Below are 19788 nucleotides of genomic sequence, written 5' to 3'. Positions count from 1 at the left end.
TCTATCTTGTCCCTGGCCAACGTCTTTCCTGTGGCCTGGAATTCCCTCTTCTTTCATATATGACAGAACACCATTCTTCCCATCTTCCAAATCTTATTAAAAGTCACATTTCCAAGAGGGCTTCCTCAAATAAGCCCTCATTTTCCCTACTCCTTATCCCTTTTGCAGCACCAATGCACTTGTATCTGTACCCTTTAAGCTCTCAATATTGACCCCACCCCATTTATATATGTATTCCTAATTTATTTTAATGTCTGCCTCCCCCTCTAGATTATAAATTCCTAGTGGGAGGAGAACATGTCTACTGACTCTTTGGCAATATTCTCTCCCAACCACTTAGTACAGTGCTTTCCACAAAGTAAACACTCAATAAATAGAACTGATTGACTCAGTGCACCCTTGGGCCACTAACCTCAAGTCCCCTCACTACTTTCCATTATGCCTTCTATTTGCTTTTATCTTGTCTCTCCTTGCCCACCCCTCACTCACATCCTCCCTCTGGTCTGGAACTCCCTCCCCCTTAATAGCTGACAGACTATACCTCTCCCCATCTTCAAAGCCCTACTAAAAATCGTATCAGCCTTCCCTGGCTAACTTCTCTTTTCACCCCACCCTATTCTTTTTTACGATATCTAAATTCTTATTCTGTGTCAAGCACTGTTCTAAGGGCAGGGATTGACACAAATCAATCAGGTCAGGCACAGTCCCTGTCCTACATGGGGCTCACAGTTCAAGTAGGAGGGAGAACAGGTACTGAATCCCATTTTACAGTTGAGGAAACAGAGGCAGAAAGTTAAGTGACTTCTGCAAGGTCTCACAGGAGGACTCCCAGACCCAAGCTATTTTCTACTAGGCGAATGATTCCCTATTTGCCTTCCCATCTGCATCGCCTTAGTCGCTTTGATCCTCATCCACTACCAGTCCCACAGCACTTACATGCTGATCTTTATATTCTGCCACTTCCCTGGTCTCTATTTAAACGTCCACTTCTCCAACTAAAACTGTAACCAACTTCGGAGCAAGGTTCACGTTTACCAACTCTGTTGCACTGTACCCTCTCAAGCACTTAGTACTGTGTGCTGTACAGAGTAATTGCTCAGTAAATACCTCTGACTGACTGCCTACTTTACCACCATAACTTTCCTCAAAAGCTCCTTTCTAACAACTTTATGCCTTCCACTTCTTGAGCTAAGAAACCTAATCACAGAGGTAGAAACTAAGTGCAGCTCAAACCAGACGGGTAGAGAGTTTCATAGCCAGGTACTCTTCTGGGATAGCTGCTTTACCAGAGAAGTGCTCTTATTTTCGTTCAGATGGATGTGTGTTTCTTATTGACGGGAACTAGTCATATTAAACCTCTTCATAAATTAGGTTCAGTAGTTTGGAAATTTAGCCAGCATTATCATTCAGTAGATCATTAAGGCTGAATTTCATCAACATAGCCTTGGGATACATAAGAGCTAATTACAGTATTTCACTAAAAAGATAGTTTGTAGTATTTAATTACAAATCTCTCTTTTGTTGGAATGTCTAATGTACACATTGGGAACAGAAATGATTAAATACAAAACTTGTAATTTCTTGAGTCAATGTTTCTGAACAATTAAAACTGTTTCCCAAAGTATGGTTTTGATTTTAAAAGCCATTTGCAAAAATTAACTATTTTATAAAATAAACTAATTCCATTGTGGATTTTCACAAATTTGATAAACTAGAAAATGTCCAAGAGGAAAATACAAACTAGTCTTCTTAGATTTCACTTGAACTCTCCCTCCAAAACTGTACTAGTATTATTTTGAAAAGTTTCAAACTTGATTTCCTATTTTCAAGAAAACAGAGTTCAATTATGTAACTAATTTCTATTAATGTCTCTCTCCTCTTGTAACCTGTAAAGTCACTGTGGGCAGGAAACATACCTACAAACTCTGTTGATCTGCACACTGTAAGTGCTCAATTCCAAAGTATACTATTATGTTTTCCCTTCCCATTTTGAGAAAAGTCATAAAAAGGGTTCTTCTTTAGAGGTGAATTCTAAAAGTTTGTATGGGTTTCTATTACCCACCACAAAATCCCACTTAATTTCTACTAATTTACCACCCAGAATCAATTTCAATCAAGCACCGTCTTGTTCATTATTCTTACCCTTTTGTAAGATAACATATCTGACAGCTACCTAAATAGAGAAATCTCAACATTTTAAGGACAAGAAGTTTGCTAAATACAAAGTGGACAATTACGATACATATCGGGAACCTTCAAAAACACACAGAGACAGCCGAGGACTAGAAATGAGTACTAAAGCACATTCTAAAGCTATTATAAAGATGTTGTGGTGAGAGCTCACAACAAGCTGCCTTTTTAGTGACTGTGATCCCATGAACAACAAGGAAGAGACTGGCACTGATGGGCTCTACCTAAGACAGGTGATCGCTGGCCTGTAAGGGGCGGAGCGTGGAGGAAGACGTGGCTTTCCCTCCCTGTTCTACCTGGAACAAGCAATGCCTAAGGCAGATAAAAGGCAGCCCCTTTGAATCGCAAGAGGGCACCGCGAGGCACGCAGAGAAGTAGAGGCAGCACAGAGAAGCAAGCAATGAAGCAGCAGGAGAGCAGCACTTGGAAGCAGAAAAAGAAGAAACACTGGCAGAACGGGCTCCTTTGACCACAGAGCGGTACTGGACCCTTGGTGGAGTGAGTGTGTGTATGTGTCACTCCCTTTCACGCCGGTAAAACTAAGTAAAAACTTTCCGCAGTAACTCTGGTGATCACTGGTGTGGTCTGAACTCGACTATGCGTCACTGAGGCTCCCCCAGTCCAAGAAGGTCCCGGTTGGTACGGACCAGGGGCTCGCAACCAGATGTAAACTCCTTCTGCAGTTTAAATATACTGAGGAAAGCAGCTTTAGTCAGGATTTAAAACAAATAAGATTCATTCTTCCATATGGGTATATTACTAGGCCATTTGGATAAAAACACGGATAAGTAATTAGGGAACAATTTCTTCTGACAACGTGCACCTGGAGAGAATACACTGCAATGTCAAGAAAGCCATTTGTATCATTCATTCAATAGTATTTATTGAGCGTTTACAATGTGCACAGCACTGTACTAAGCGCTTGGAATGTATGTCAATGATCAAGATGTACTATAGTGCTAGATTTCTTTAAAGCGGGGTTCGACAAGTAACCTCCACATTATAGGAAATTTGAGTGCGCTGAGAGAGATTGTGGAGATGAAGCGCATATAAGGAGCTAAGATTAATATATGGACAGTTTCCAGAAAAACTGCTTTTCAAAGATGAAGATGCTCCGAATTCACTTCACTGGACAATATTAAAATGTCGAGTAAAAATACTGACCTATATAATTTGAAGATTTTACAGCCCTAAAAAAATTATGAACTTATTTTACAAGAATTCCAAACCCTCTCGCCTCAATAACAAGGAACGTTAGAAGCGTGGGCTGGAATCTGTATGCCAACACTAAAGTGATATTCTAAAGCAGTTTCAATTTAAGTAGCAATTTGTTTCTTTGTATCCCATCCAGTTGTGTTGCAATCTCAGAAGTTAATAGAAGCTAATTTCTTTCCCTTGAGCATTTTCAAAATAGAATTCTTGATTTACTCATCAGTGGAATTTAGTCTGCGCATGAGAATTCACTTGAACACATTAGTTTCCTCCTCAATATTTCAGCATGAAATATTAAGGATCCAGAAGGATTTGCAATGAGAGAAGCAGCAAGGCTAGAGCACAGGCCTGGAAGTCAGAAGGACCAGGGTTCTAATTCCAGCTCTGCCACTTGTCTGTGTCACCTTGGGCAAGTCACCTCACTCTGTGCCTCAGTTCCCTCATCTGTAAAATACAGATTCAGACTGTGAGCTCCAGGTGGGACATGGACTGTGTCCAATCTAACTTGCAGCTACCCTGGCACTTAATACAGCTTGGCTCATTGGAAAAAGCATGGGCTTGGGAGTCAGAGGTCATGGGTTCGAATCCCCGTTCTGCCACTTGTCAGCTGTGTGACTATGGGCAAGTCACTTCACTTCTCTGTGCCTCAGTTCCCTCATCTGTAAAATGGGGGTTAAAACTGTGAGCCCCAGGTGGGACAACCTGATGACCCTTTATCTATCCCAGCACTTAGAACAGTGCTCTGCACATAGTAAGCGCTTAACAAATACCAACATTATTATTATCATTATTATTATTATTAATACACTACCTGGAACAGAATAAGCACTTCAACACCACTATTTTTTTTTTAATGGGACAGATGAGAGAAAAAAACTTCAAAACAATGTTTCCTCTCTCAGTCTACCCTGTTCCTGTGTCTATGAAAGGGAACACGGTGCACACAGCACAACTGTCTGTTCAACCAGATTCATTCTCCAGTTCCCACAAGATCCTGGCCAGAGTGTTCCTAGACTGGCTACTAAAGAATCTCATCAACCATCAGCCCCCAGAATCACAACATGGCTAGTGTTCACAGTAGACATGATCTTTGCAGCACATCTGGAACAGCATAGGGAGGACCCTGACCACAGTTAATGCCAATATTATTATTATTATTATTACTATAAGGGCTGCATAGGAAAAGCAGCATGGTGCAGTGAATACAGCATGGGCCTAGAAGTCAAAAGGTCAAGGTCATGTGTTCTAATCCCAGCTCTGCCACTTGTCTGCTGTGTGGCCTTGGGCAAGTCACTTCACTTCTCTGTGCCTCAGTTACCTCATCTGTAAAATGGGGATAGAGACTGTGAGCCCCAGGTTGGTCAGGGACTGTGTCCAACCCAATTTGCTTGTATCCACCTCGGTGCCTACTCGAGTGCCTGGCACATAGTAAGCACTTAAATACGACAATTATTATTTATTAAAGCATGTGACACCATGGATACATCTGGACTCACGGAACAGCTTAGAAAATTTGGCTGTCAGTCAACCATATTTATTGAGTGTTTACTGACTGAAGCACACTGTATTAAGAGTTCTTTCCCCAGTTCACACTGGTAGTACATATGTATGTACCGTGAAACTCCACTGTTTCCCCCATCTGTAATTTATTTTAGTGTCTATATCTCCTCCTAGTTTGTAAAAACCTTGAAGGCAAGGATGATGCCTAACTATTGTATTTTCCAACAGTTTGTGTACAGAATGAGCATTCGATAAATACTACTGTTAAGCAGAACAAGACCTTACGCAACGCTATATCTCAGCTAATAATAAAAGGGATTCTTGTTAAGTGCTTACTATATGCCAAGCACTGTACTAAGCATTGGGAAAGATACAGTACTATCAGAGCAAACACTGCTCTGTGACAGTCTATGGGCAAGGAAGAATAGGTATTTACTCCTCCCTTTTCAGATGAAGGAACGGAAGCACAGAAGAGTTAAGTGGTTTGCCCAAGGTCACAGAGCAGCCAAGTGGTGGAATGGGGATTAGAACCCAGGTCTTCTGATTCCCTCCACTAGGCAATGCTACTAGAAATGAAGGCTGGGAACAATTGTCATAGACCATCCAGCGTGGAACGGCTCCTTTTTTAATGGCAGAGGCATCAAGTCTGGTGCCTTGCACTGTAATCTACCCACAGGACATAGGAAAATTACATAAGCACATAACAGCTTAACAGTTTACCAACACCCAACGTTTTACATTCTAATATTTTAAATGTTAGGGTACTAAAACTAAAATTCCTGTGACGGTTCACACTAGAAAAATTTATTAGAATAAACTGGTTTAAAATACATTTTTTGCTGTTTGAAGTAATAAGAAAGTCTGAGCCACTCGTGAAATAGTCTGTTGATTTCGACCACAGAATATTTTAGTGGACTTGAATTGTCCACATATTTTGCTATTATGGACCTGAGTGAATTGATAAAGATCAATGTGTTTCACTGGTCTTTTAAAACCCTTTTAAATGTCCAAACAAGTAAAATTCCAAATGCTGCTACCGTTAAGAAATAATCTGTCGTCATCTTTTATTTATGCCATCTATAATTTTCTTTATAATCTCTGCAACTTTAAAGTCCTTATCTTCGCCCTAACAGTTTGAAAGAGTCATCACACCCTCTTACTTCACAAAGCAGTGTTTTCACAATTTATTTCCTGTTTAATAAAACCAAAATACCCAACTTCAATGGACATCTTAACAAGGTATCCAGGCATATTTATTTTTATACCCTCACAAAACGTTTGGAATACAGGAAAAATTTTTTCCCATGTTCCCCTTTGAATTTCTTTCTGCCGGCTAAATAAAGTCATATTCCCTGCTGACGGGGGGATGATTGGTTTACCGACAACTACAGGGGGCTGAAACTATCAGTTCTTTAAGAAGCTTTGACGGTTTTTGACGGTTTAACCTGCTGAGCTCACAGCACCCAAGGGAGGGTCTTAGTTGCAGTTTTATTTCTGATGCTGCTGACCAAAATACTGACTCCATAGATAATGGATTTCAATAACCTCCTACAGGTTAACACTTGGAGTACTAGCCACGGTATTGCTTTAATTAAGTCAATGCATGAAAGTCACAGTTTGGTGGAAAGTTTTATTAAATTTGGCAAGGTTTACAGTAAAAAAAAAAAAAAAAAGTGTCTGTGCTCCTGGTCAGCAACGCTACAAATTACCTACAGCTGTAATCTAGTAGGCTCCTGCATTTATGAAATATTTCTATTTTCCAAAATGAACTCCATTTATTAGTTCTATTTCCATGAAATTTGCACATTTCTGACTGATGGTTTCAAGATGAATAGGAGATGGAAGGCTCTACCTATGCTGTGTGCAAGCTGGGGGTAGCTGGAACATCAACAGGCCACCCACTAAAAGCTACAGAAATCTTTTTTTCCAAGGTTTGGAGCATTGTGATAGTAGAGGAGATTCCTTCTTTGATTTGTCTGGAGCCACCGAGTGAAAATATCAATACCTTAGATATTTGAATCGCTTTCCATTTAAAAGGTAATTCGTAAGTCTTAAACCAAATCCTTCAAACTGTCCAAAAATAAACCTTAAAACCAAGTATCAAAATAAAAAAAGCCAAAATATGATCTGAAATCATAAAGGTTAACTTTCAAAATTCTTCTTGAACACAATTTTAAAATAAGACATAGAATAAGTACATTGTGTGTACATAAAATAGTATATGGAATAAATTGTGTATATATATTATATATATATTTAAATAAAAGTAGATGGTAGAGAGTGGCATAAAGTGGTGTAAAGATAATATAAAGTGACCTTTACAAAAAACTGATTCAGCCATACACAACCATATATTGAATTATATAATAATAATTGTATTTTTAAAAATACACAACCTGACAGACACGATAGTGGAAAATAATGAACCAGCATGGGAGCCATTTAATATACTTCTTGATTAACTCATTGCCTGTCCCATTTTCATAGACGTGCTAACATGTCATAATCGTCATAATTCCCATCATCCCCACAGCTAACACACAAGCTCCTTGATTAGTGCACAACTCCCAGACGAGCCATTGCTAATGCTAAATAATTCCCTTCAGCCTCCTGCTACTATACCACAGGATCTCCAATTAAATATAATGTCTCTGATGAGCCATATTAATGTGGACAAATTCCTACCAGGATTCTAACTCTGCTTCACCCTCCCCAAACAAAAAAGAAAGGTTGGGGGGGAGGGACACCATATATTAAGTATTCCCAGTATGATGCTTTTGCAACAAAGTTTAAAAAAAAAAGACAAAAGCAAAAACAAGAGATTAAGACTACAGGAAATACAGATTTTTAACTCCAAATACCTTTTTCCTCACAATTATATCATCTTCCACTGACCTAAAGAAAGGCCTTAAGCAGTAATTCGGTTGCTTGGATAGCTACATTGGACTTTGAATTTGAGAGGTTATTAGAAGGTTCGTTTTTAAAATGAAGTGAGCAGTAGTAAGTTTTACGGCAAGGCTGTCATTAAAAGAGCCTTTAATTAACTAACAAAAGCTTCAAGTTCTAAAGTCATACTAAGGAAATCAATTCCTGTTAAGTGTCGTTCTGTAATAACTATTCAAACACTCCACCACTAGATTTTATTTTGCTGTTTACTTCAATGGACTATAGTGCTGAATATCAGGACAATATAAAAGTCAGTATTTTAAAAAACTAATATAAAACTTCACTTATACATCCCATGCCTTCTAAATTGCAATTGAAATTATTCCAAGATATTTTACCCTTGTTTAGAGCCACTGGGTTATATAACGCCACTGTTACCTTAAAATAGTCATACAAATAAAAAAGGTAAAGAATAAAAAGTTATTTATGTAAATTCTTCCCTACAAGAAAAAGAATCCAAAACCATGCTTAGAGAGCACTAAGACTTGTGAAATTTTTCAATGACATGATCAAGAGGAGGAAAAATTTTCCAGGTCTACCCTAAAATTTAATCCTAATTAAAAGTAACGCCTGCCTTGAATACTAGTTACATTTTAGGAAACTAGTAAAAAGGATGTTTTATTCTGGAACATTATCTATTTTAAAAACAAGAGTTAACATGTTGCCCCCACTTTTAAGGGCACTTTTATCTTTGGCATGCAACTCTAATAAAACCGGAACAATTAAATGCATAAGACATAACAATAAAATGCAAAATGCCCCATAAAATTTTGAGTAATTGTCCCCTGACAACCTGACGCCTTAGCCTATACTAATGTACACTAACTTCATTTACCTGATCATTAGCTTCCAGTTTGTTCAGCTGGAAACCAACAAACACTAATTACCTCTACATCACAAACTCATATCTGTCCTCACCACTTCCCCAGACAGCAGGAATAAATTATCAAGGGTAGGCGTGATATCTTGATACACAATGATTCACATCACTTTCATGTCAATCATCCACGGGTGCTCACACAAGATACCACTCAGTCTCATTACTCCATCCTAGGACCAAGAGTACAATAACCACAAGAAGCCGTATTTCAAACAGCAGGCCAACTGGACTAGAGGCAACTGAGTAATAATAATAATAACTTTGTTAACATTTACTATGTGCCAAGCACTATCTTAAGCTCTGGGGGAGATAGAAATAATTGGGTTGGATGTAGTTACTGTCCCACATGGGGTTCACAACTTTAATCCCCATTTTACAGATAAGGGAACTGAGGCACAGAGTAGTGAAGCAAGTTGCCCAAGGTTACAGTATTTTCATGAATTTTGTTGAGTTTGTTTTAACATGGTAGATGTTAAAGGATAACCAATTTTAACATGTGTTTACTGTGTATACACAAAGGGAAGAAGTAGTTACATAAATTCTATTAAGTGATGATGGAGAGGAAGCCATATTCCTAAAATCTAATAGTGGAAAATAATTGTCTCCGATCAAAATTATGGTTTGAGAACTCTTTCTCTCCTCCCAACACTACTCAATCAATAGTATTTATTGAGCGCTTACTATATGCAGAGCACTGTACTAAGCGCTTGGAATGAACAAGTCGGCAACAGATAGAGACAGTCCCTGCCGTTTGACGGGCTTACAGTCTAATCGGGGGAGACGGACAGACGAGAACAATGGCAATAAATAGAGTCGAGGGGAAGAACATCTCGTAAAAACAATGGCAACTAAATAGAATCAAGGCGATGTACATTTCATTAACAAAATAAATAGAGTAATAAATACATACAGTTGAGCAGGTGAGTACAGTGCTGAGGGGATGGGAAGGGAGAGGAGGAGCAGAGGGAAATGGGGGGAAAAGAGGGTTAAGCTGCGGAGAGGTGAAGGGGGGGTGGTAGAGAGAGTAGAGGGAGAAGAGGAGCTCAGTCTGGGAAGGCCTCTTGGAGGAGGTGAGTTTTAAGTAGGGTTTTGAAGAGGGGAAGAGAATCAGTTTGGCGGAGGTGAGGAGGGAGGGCGTTCCAGGACTGCGAGAGGACGTGGCCCAGGGGTCGACGGCGGGATGGGCGAGACTGAGGGACGGTGAGGAGGTGGGCGGCGGAGGAGCGGAGCGTGCAGGGTGGGCAGTAGAAAGAGAGAAGGGAGGAGAGGTAGGAAGGGGCAAGGTGATGTAGAGCCTTGAAGCCTAGAGTGACACTACTCAAGGCTTCCTTTGGAACCAAGGGACACGACTCGGTTTCAGGGATTAAAACTAGTTTCCCCAATACTAGATAGCTCACGGTGGGACTGGAAGGATTGATTATATAACACAAATCTTCTCAAAGTATTTTCTAGTCTTTATATACTGTACCCAATTACATTAGGGATTTAGATTATGAAATGATCTTGTCCTTCTTACATGAAATCACCCAGATTCCCAGTACAAAGGAAGTTAGGTAGGGGTTCTGTCGATGTGTGCGCTCCTGGACAGCAACTACAAATTACCTACAGCTGTGATCTTGTTGGCTCCTGCATTTATGAAACACTTCAATTTATTTTCCAAAATGAACTCCAGCTTTGAGATGGTCCCTAGATATCTTAAATTTGAAATCTGGCTGTATGGTGCACATCATACAATGGCTTGCACAGGACCTGATTCTAGTATTGTTATAGTGTACTTTCCCAAGCACTTAGTACATTGCTCTGCACACAGTAAGCACTCAATAAATATGAACAAATGATTCTGGGTGATAAGCATGCAGAATCCATTTGAAAGAGGGCTGGGGTGAACGCAGAAATCTTTTCCTGTTAGGGGCCTGACTGTGCCCAGTGGGATAATCCTAAACGTGGAAGAAGCCACATGGTAGCAGGCATGGAGTGGTGATCTCATAAAGGAAGAAAGGATCACTTTGCTACCTTTCTGGCTGAATTGTCAAGGAAAGAAGCAAGTAGGAATTGAGAGAGGGAAGAAGCACTGCGTTGCCACTCCACCTGTGGGTGGGGTGAGCATGGGAAGAGCCCAATTTGCTACTGGCTCTGTTGAGGCAGGGCCCGAAACACCTCAAAGAGAGTCTAGAGAAGAAGCCTCTGGCCATCTACAAAGGTTCAAGACCTAAAGCCCCAATTCCCCAGGGAAAGTTGCTATTTTTTCTACCTTCTGTTCCCAGAGATACTGTTAAAGATGGGGATCTTAGAAAAAGAGTGATTGGGTGTTAGAGAATCATGGGGTAGATAGAAGGTAATCAGGCTAGACACCATCCATGTCCCACTGGGGGCCTCACTGTCTTAATACCCATTTTAAAGAGATCCAATTCATGTTCTCTCTCCTCAGCCTATGAGTCCCTAAGCCCTATGAAGAACAGACACTGGTCTGACCTGACTATCTTGTAACTACCCCCGTGCTAGGGACAGTGCTTGGCATATAGTAAACAAATACCATTTTCATTGTAAAAAGAGACACCATAAAAAAAGATTACTAATGAATACTAGGTTACATCTTGGGAAACTAATAAAAAGGATCTTTTATTCTGGAACATTATCTATTTTGAAAACAAGAGTTAATATCTTGCCCTCACTTTTAAGGGCACTTTTATCTTTTGCAAGCAACCGGAAACAAACCGGAAATCGGAAAAAAACCGGAACAATTACATGCCTAAGATGTTCAAAATGCCCTATAAAATTTTGAGTAACTTTCCCCTGATAACCTTACACCTTAGCCTACACTAATGTGCTCTAACTTCATTTACCTGATTTATACACCCCGAGGACTCTGGATCTCGAGGTACTTCGCTGGAGATAGAAAGTGAACTGGAAGCTCTGCTGGAGAGGAAGGGCTATCTCTGGGAACAGGGACACTTTTCCAAGTATTCCTGTCAAACATGTGAATTTCTTGATCCCTGGAAGCTTCTGCACTGCCACAGGGGAGGAGTCTCTCAGGCCCAAGGTAGGGCAAAAAGGAAAGAAAAGAGATAGGAAATAGGCAGAGGGAAAGGTGAGATGAGAGAAATGGAGGAAAGAAGAGGAAGGGAAAGGCAACATGGCCTAGTGGAAAGAGCCTAGGCCTGGAAGTCAGGACCTGGTTCTAACTCCGGCTCCACTACTTGTCTTCTGTAGGACTTTGAGCAAGTCACTTCACTTCTCTCTGCACCAGTTACCTCATGTGAAAAAAGGGGATTAAGACTGAGAGCCCTACATGGGACATGGACTGTGTCCAGCCTGATTACCTTCTATCTACCCCAGTGCTTAGAACAGTGCCTGGAATACAGTAAGTGTTTAAAAAAAAAAAATCATAAAAAGAGAGGAGTAGGGAAACGATACAGCAAGCAGGGAGGGAAGCAGCTCACCAGGACATCTGGTCATCTTGGCCACAGACCACAAAATATATCAGGATCCGTACCCATGGAAGTTTGAAAGACCGGTACATAGAAAATGGCACCTCACAGCACTCCCTCCAGCCTGTATCACTACAGGAGATGATCAGATGTGCCCACTATTTCCCTATGTACCCCCTAAGATTGGGGGAAGTATCAAGTGGATGGCACAAAGAACAGCTAGCCAAATCTCCCTCAATCACAGGGGTCCCTAATTATTTAGCCATCCAAATGGCTCATTCCCAAGCCATTTTGAAAACCAAGGTCCTAAAGTATTATCATTGTAATGATAATACTTGATTAAGTATTATTATTGAGAAGCAGCGTGGCCTAGTGGAAAAGGCGCGGGCCTGGAAATCAGGGGACCTGGGTTCTAATCCCAGATGTGCCACTTGTCTGCTGTGTGATCTGAGAAAGTCATTTAACTTCTCTGTGCTTCAGCTTCCTCAACTGTAAAATGGGGATTCGATACCTGTTCTCCCTCCTACTTAGACTGTGAGCTCTATGTGGGACAGGGACTGCATCCACCCTAATTATCTTGTATCTAATTATCTTGAGAAGAGGAAGGGAGAAGCGTGGAAGAACAACAAATCAGACAAGAAAATAGGGACTGGTGACAGGCAAGTAAGTTATTCAATCAATGGTATTTATTAGCATGGCTTGGTGGAAAGAGCACGGATTTAGGAGCCAGATGTCAGGCTCTAATCCCAGCTCTGCCACTTAACACTGTGTGACTTTAGGCAAGTCACAACTTCTCTGTGCCTCAGTGACCTCATCTGTAAAATGTGGATTAGGACTGTGAGCCCCACTTGGGACACCCTGATTACTCTGTATCTACCCCAGAGCTTAGAACATTGTTTGGCACATAGTACATGCTTAACAAATACCATAATTATTATTATATTATTGAGTGCTCACTTTCAGGAGAGCTCTGTACTACATGCTTAGGAAAGTAGAGTTCCTATATGAATCAAACTAACGGCAGTTAGACAACAGCTTACATTTCTCTAACTGGCTTTAAAGAAAAAGAATTACATGAGCTGCAAACCAAGGTTAGGGGGAAATTGTCCATTCTCACTTCCAGAACAGCCACAAAACTGAACAGAAGCCAGAAACATATTCCAGTCATTACAATCAGCGACAAAAGCTGGCAAGCAAAGGAACAAAGTTACAAACCCAGTGGAACAAGTGAGCAGGCCAATTCAGGCAATTACATATTTAATGGTAGTATTTTACCCCTGAGCCAACTAGGTGCAATGGGGTAAATTTGAGGGGGTGGCAAATATCAGATGTATCGATTCCCAGGCAGCAGTTACACTGGGACCCCAGTGAGGTACAGAGACTATATCCAAAATGTTTATCTTTTCTCTAGTCCAGTGCTTATATAGTACTGCCTGGCCCACAGTAAACATTTAGTACAATGCTGCCTAGCCCAGAGTAAGTGCTTTACCAAACACCACCATTATTTCTCTCCCACTCTAGCCTGTAAACCTGTGGGCAGGGATCATGTCCACCAACTCTACTGTATTCTCCCAGTGCTCAGTTCACCGCTCTGCACATGGTACGTGCTCGATAAATACAACTGAATGGTCAAGTTAGCCAAGTCATCCATTTTTCACTGTTGAAAACTCCCTTCCTGCCTCCATTCACAGGTGAGGTGGCAATCAGGAGAGTACAGAAGTCCAGACAGACTTCTACAACAAATGGAATCTCTCGGCTCATATAATAATTGCATGTAATTAATAATAACTGTAGTATTTGTTAAATGCTTACTATGTGCCAGACACTGTATTAAGCACTGAGGTAGATACAAGGTAAGTGGGTTAGACATGGTCCCTTTCTCACATAGGGCTCCCAGTCTTAATCCCTTTATAAATGAGGCAACTGAGGCACCGAAAAGTTAAGTGACTTGCCCAAGGTCACATACAGCAGAAAAGTGGCAGAGCTGAGAAATGCAAAACCATAGCAGCCTGAGCTAGTGAAAACAGCAAGAGACTGGGAGTCGGAGGGCCTGGGTTCTAATTCCGGCTCCGCCGACTTCCCGTCCCATGACCTTGGTCAAGTCACAATTTCTCCATGCTTCTGCTTCCTTAACTGTAAAATGGGGATTCCATACCTGTTCTCCCTCGTCCTTAGACTGTGAACCCTATGTGGGACAGGAACTGTATCCAATCTGATTAACTTCTTCCACCCTGGTGCTTAGAACAGTGCTTGACACATAAAAAGCACTTAAATACTTTTTTTCTTTTTTTCATTCAATAGTATTTGAGCGCTTACGATGTGCACAGCACTGTACTGAGTGCTTGGTATGTACAATTGGGCAACAGATAGAAACAATCCCTGCCCCATTGACGGGCTTACAGTCTAATGAATTATCTTCATGAAGGAGAGGAGAGGCTGGGGGGAGAGAAAAGTCTTGCTCCTAAAGTCTGAAGGGTGATCCCCTTGTCCTACTGAGATGGGGTCAACACCGCCTTAAATATAAGACAGCAGAGGCACTTTGCACACACTATGTCTGGTAACACGAACCTAGCTACAATGGTCTATGGGATGAGAGAGTGAGAGCGATGGATTATTTCATCTATCCTAACCACTTCTCTTGCCTACCATGGACCTGGAATTTTGGGAGCACACCATGTTTACTATTTGATACGATAGTGACTGAATGAATGAATAAATAGAGGAAAAGAGAGTTTTCTCTTCAGCTCCTAGTCCACTGGGCAGCTTCCTAAATTGTCCATGCTTTTGTGCTCTACTAAAATTGGAATGGTGTAGACCAGATATATATATATATATATATATATAAAACTATACTGCTGCCCCTCACAAAATGTTCACTTTTTTTGAAAAAAAAGTGAGGTAATTACACAACATATGATGGAAATTTCTGGAAGGGGTTAACATTGACCCTCAGGCAACAGCTCAACTTGTTTTGGGGAAAAAAAAAAATCTAGCCCTAAATCCTCTACTGGCTTCCCATACGACCCCAAATAAGCCATTTTCCTGTAATGTGTTCTGGTTTACCCATCTGTGAACCTGCAATGACATCAACTGTCTTCCAATTATATCCCAAGAATTTACAATAAGTAATGCATGTTAAATACTACAGTTAATAGTATCACTGCTGCAAAAATTAGTAGAGGACTTAGTGTCCATTATAGTGGAAATGGCTGAATAAAAACCTATCTGCTCAAGGTTTAAGTTAAAATATCTATTCTTTAATTGCAATTTTCCTTAAAGAAGAAAAACACTAATCTTAGAGTAACATTGGCCTGATTGGGAAGGTGTGGGGGTAGAGCTCATGAAAATCTTAAATTGTCTGTGCAAATTACTCTACCAAAAGGGAGATATTGCAAAAAAAATGCTGTCATCAAAAGGGATGAAAGGGATAATTATAATATTAATAATTACAGTATTTGTTAAGGGCTTACTATGTGCCAAACACTGTTCTAAGCACTGGGTAGACACATGGGGCTCACAGTTTTAAACCCCATTTTACAGATTAGGTAACTGCGGAACAGAGAAGTTAAGAGGCTTGCCCAAGGTCACACAGCAGGCAAGTGGCGGAGCTGGGATTAGACCCCATGCCTCTGACTTCCAAGCCCCTGCTCTTTCCAAGATATAAAATAGTAATTGACCTATATTATTATTATGATATTTGTTAAGTCTTTATTATGTGTCAATTACTGTTCTAAGCAGTGGGGTAGATACAAGTTAATCAGGTTAAACACAATCCCTATCCCACTCAGGGCTCTCAATCTAATTAGGAGGGAGAACAGGAATTGAATCCCCATTTTACAGTTGAGGAAACTGAAGCACAGAAGTTAAGTAACTTGCCCAAGGTCACAGCAAGCAATTGGCAGAACCAGGATTAGAACCCAGGTCCTCTGACTCACAGATCCATGCTCCTTCCACTAGGCCAACCTGCTTCTCTGCAACTATGCATATTATGATGCCACTAGTCCTATTCTATCCCCCAGAGTTTCTTTACATTTCTTTCTCCCGAGACGTTTCTCCACAGAACATATTAATTCATTATATTCTAGGACTATCGAATCCCCACTACATTAAGTGACAAATTTTAAATTATACATTGCTAATTTCTTCATGCTAGTTCCTCTTTAATTTATGTCCAATTAACATAGAGCCTGTTCCTCATTATTAAACTATTAATTAATCTCAAAAAAGAGCTAAAGAATGATTGTATTCTCCTACAAATGCTATCATTAGGTTTTGAAATGATCCTCCTAAGGCACTGTTATAAGACAGTATTACTATAATTATTGATGTGTACTATTCAGTTCTTGCCCTCGCCCTCCCACCCATGTACGAGTACAGTGAGAATCAACTAACAGCCCCATCTAAAACCAAGGTCAAACCTGAACCTTATCCTGAAGGGAGGAAGTGGAGTCGTTTTGAATTTTGATGTTTTTAGATTGCACTCAATTTTCAAATGGTAAGTGTCAATGATTGCAAAGACCCTACCTAATGAATGTAACAAATTGCCCTTTTTTAAACAAAAAAAAATGGTATTTATTAAGCATTTACTGCGTGACAAGCACTGTTCTAAGTGCTGGGGTATACACAAGCTAATCAGGTCAGACACAATCCCTGTCCCACTTGGGGCTCAGAGGCTACGAGGGAGAACAGAGGTTTTGAATCCCCATTTTTCTGTTGATGAAATGGAGACACAGAAGTTAAGTGACCTGCCCAAGGTCACACAGCAGGCTACTGGCTGAGATGAGATTAGAACCCAAGTCCTCTGAACTCCCAGGCCGTTGCCCTTTCCACTAGGCCACGCTGCTTTAGAATTATAAATTCCAAATAGTACCACTGCTAACCCCAGCTTTCATTTCCTACTCGGAATTTGTTCTAGTTATCTTGTTTACCACCCGCGTTCAAAACAACAATAATCTTGATCGTTTTAGATTAATTCGTCCTATTAGACTTCTTCAGTCCTCCACTAAATTCTGTATATTGACAGGAATACTTTCTTTATCCTCATGTTCATCCGCTCTTGCTTTCCATAGTCAAGGGATTTCGTCAATTGGCGGGGGGGCGGGGGGAGTGGAGGCGACGATGGCAGCAAGAGAAGCAGTGAGGGAAAACAGGCAAGGGAGCTTGGAAAAGGAGAGGCAGAAAGACCAGAGACCTGCGGGAGGGACATCTTGTGCTACCTCCTTCCATGGCTGTGTCTCTCTCCAGTCCCTGCCCGTCCACAACCCGCGGGGTTCTTCTCAGGGGGACCAGCAGGACTCCTGGTCCATGTGGAAGAGCCTCAGTTAACCAACCTTCCTACTAAATTAACAGTAGATTCAGTTAACTATCTTTTAATTTGGTTCGTTCCCTCTACTTCAAGTCGTGAGGCAATTTAATTTTCCTTGCATTTTAAAATGTTTTCAATCTTCAATTAGTTTATGAAGTTCCTTACAATTTTCCTGTTCTTCTGCCAGAGAAATTATAGACTCTATTATCCAAATTATGCTAACACCTAATAAACCACAACTCAATGAGGGCATTAATAAATATTAGCCAGTGAGGACTGTTTTCTTCATGATTTTTTCCCCCAACTTAATAAATGAAATTTACTGCTATAAATACTTAGAGACTCATATGCACTTATGTTCTAGGCACTGTATAATACCTGCACTCTAAGGACATTTTCTGCCTTCAATTTCCAGTCAACCACTAAGTGTTTTTTTGAATCTCTACTGCAGACATCCACTGCAGTATTGTTTACTCTGGACAAAGCCCTGTGCTAAGTTCTTGGGTGAATACAACAGAGTTAGGCATGATCTCTGCTCTCAAGGAGATTACCATCTAGTGGGAAAGAGAGAGGCACTAAAATAAATTAGAGAGAGGAAGAAGAAACAGTTTTATCACTCAACCAAATTTATCGAGTGCTTACGGTGCAGAGCTTTGTACTAAGCGCTTGGGAGAAAACAACATAACACAGTTGGTAAATACGTTCCTTGCCCACAAAGGAGCTTAGAGTTTAGCATAATGTACTCAAGTGCTGGAGGGGAAGAGGATAAGTATCCAAGTGCTTAGGTTACACAGAAGAGGCGAAGTGGCAACGGGGAGGTAGAGGACAAGATATTAATCAGAAAGCCCTTCTAGTGAGATGGGATTTCGAAGGGCTGTGAAAATCAAGAGGGCAGTGACTTGTAAAATGTGAAGCAGGGAGTACACGCTCACAGAGACGATTTTCCCTTCAGACAGTGACAACAGATGCAAGAAGAGCTCCTCCCTGCCTAAGATGCTGTCCCCGCTCTCTTCCAAATTTCCCAGGCCTTTTGAGTGTGGGAGAAGTGCGGGGGGGGCGGGAGGAAGAGGGAGAGGCAGAGGGTCTGTAATCTTGAGGCTCCCAGAACTCTGAAAGACGCAGAGAACACCAGCAGCTATTTCAATACGCAGCAAGAGCAAGCTGCTAAAGGCGGCCACATCTTCCTCCTCTCGCTTTCCCTCCTGGGACCAGCTGCCCCATAAGCTGCCCAGACCCTCACAGGGTGCTGGCTCTATGTGGTCCAGATGATCCCTGGTTTGGACATACTTCCATTTTGCTTAAGTTCTTCTTCCTCATGAGAGGAGCTAGAAATATGGGTAGAGTTTCAGAAAGTTCTCCCAAGCTTGAACAAAAATGTTGCAGGAATTAAAAAAGGAGTTAAGGGTCATATTTGCTAAGGAGCCTCTTCAATCCATTATGCGGTTGAAGAATTAGTTTTACCCAGGGCTCTAATGGTTTAAAAAGTTAAACTGATGTGAAATTAATTACTGCTCCATACTATGCAAAGCTGAATTTTCAGACCCTTTACTCTGTATCCTCCAAGATACCTTATCTACAGAAACGAATTACCCACTCTGCAATCCTTTGAGGTGCCTAATCTGAGCCTCATTCATTCAATCGCAATTCTTGAGTGTTTACTGTGTGTAAAGCACTGTACTAAGCACTTGAGAGAGTACAATGTAACAATATACAGACATTCCCTCCCCACAACGAGCTTACAGTCTAGAGGGGGAGACAGACAGTAATATTAATAACATATGGCCATTAGCCTTGACATAAGTCAAAAATTACTTACAGAACTGGAGTCAACATCACTGTGGATTGCAACAGTCTTAATGCCCATCTTCTTGCATGTTTTAATAACCTATATTAAAATAGAAAAATGCCAGTGATTAACATAAATACACTCATAACAGTCTTTATGTTTAGGTTCTTAAAGAGAGCAAGGAATGGAAATCAACAGAGATTGAAATTATACTCACTCTACATGCAATCTCCCCTCTATTGGCAATAAGAAGTTTCTCAAAAGTCTGAAGAGGGGAAAAAAAAAAAATCACCAAAATGTTGGAGTACTTTTCATATTAAAGCATTATAGGTGTTAAAATGATGCACAATTCTAAGATAAAGTCGTTACACACACAATGGTAAACAATTCTAAGATAAAGTAGTGATAAAGTAGTAGTTAGAATCTAAAACATACATTAAAGAACCTGAATATGTATTCAAATTCATTAACATCTCTTAATATACTTCGCTTAACAAAAAGGGTATTAAGTACATGTTTTCATTTAGATTAGATACAAGAA

At 40.6% G+C, this 19788-nt stretch overlaps 1 protein-coding gene across 3 annotated transcripts in view; it reads right to left on the bottom strand.

Moving 5' to 3' along the window:
* The window catches only part of PCCA (propionyl-CoA carboxylase subunit alpha), a 323266-nt gene that overhangs the window by 279007 nt on the left and 24471 nt on the right, over positions 1-19788 (bottom strand). For all 3 annotated transcript variants that reach the window (XM_029073673.2, XM_029073672.2, XM_029073674.2), the window contains exons 3-4: positions 19465-19512; positions 19278-19346 (exon numbers count right to left, since the gene is read on the bottom strand). In XM_029073673.2, coding sequence (XP_028929506.1) covers positions 19278-19346; positions 19465-19512 — 117 coding nt within the window. The remainder of the gene's footprint in view (positions 1-19277; positions 19347-19464; positions 19513-19788) is intronic.

The sequence above is a fragment of the Ornithorhynchus anatinus genome, chromosome 10, assembly GCF_004115215.2.
Source record: "Ornithorhynchus anatinus isolate Pmale09 chromosome 10, mOrnAna1.pri.v4, whole genome shotgun sequence".
Classification (NCBI taxonomy): domain Eukaryota; kingdom Metazoa; phylum Chordata; class Mammalia; order Monotremata; family Ornithorhynchidae; genus Ornithorhynchus; species Ornithorhynchus anatinus.
Note: the sequence above shows the minus strand (reverse complement) of the source record. Positions and strands in the feature narration are given on the sequence as shown.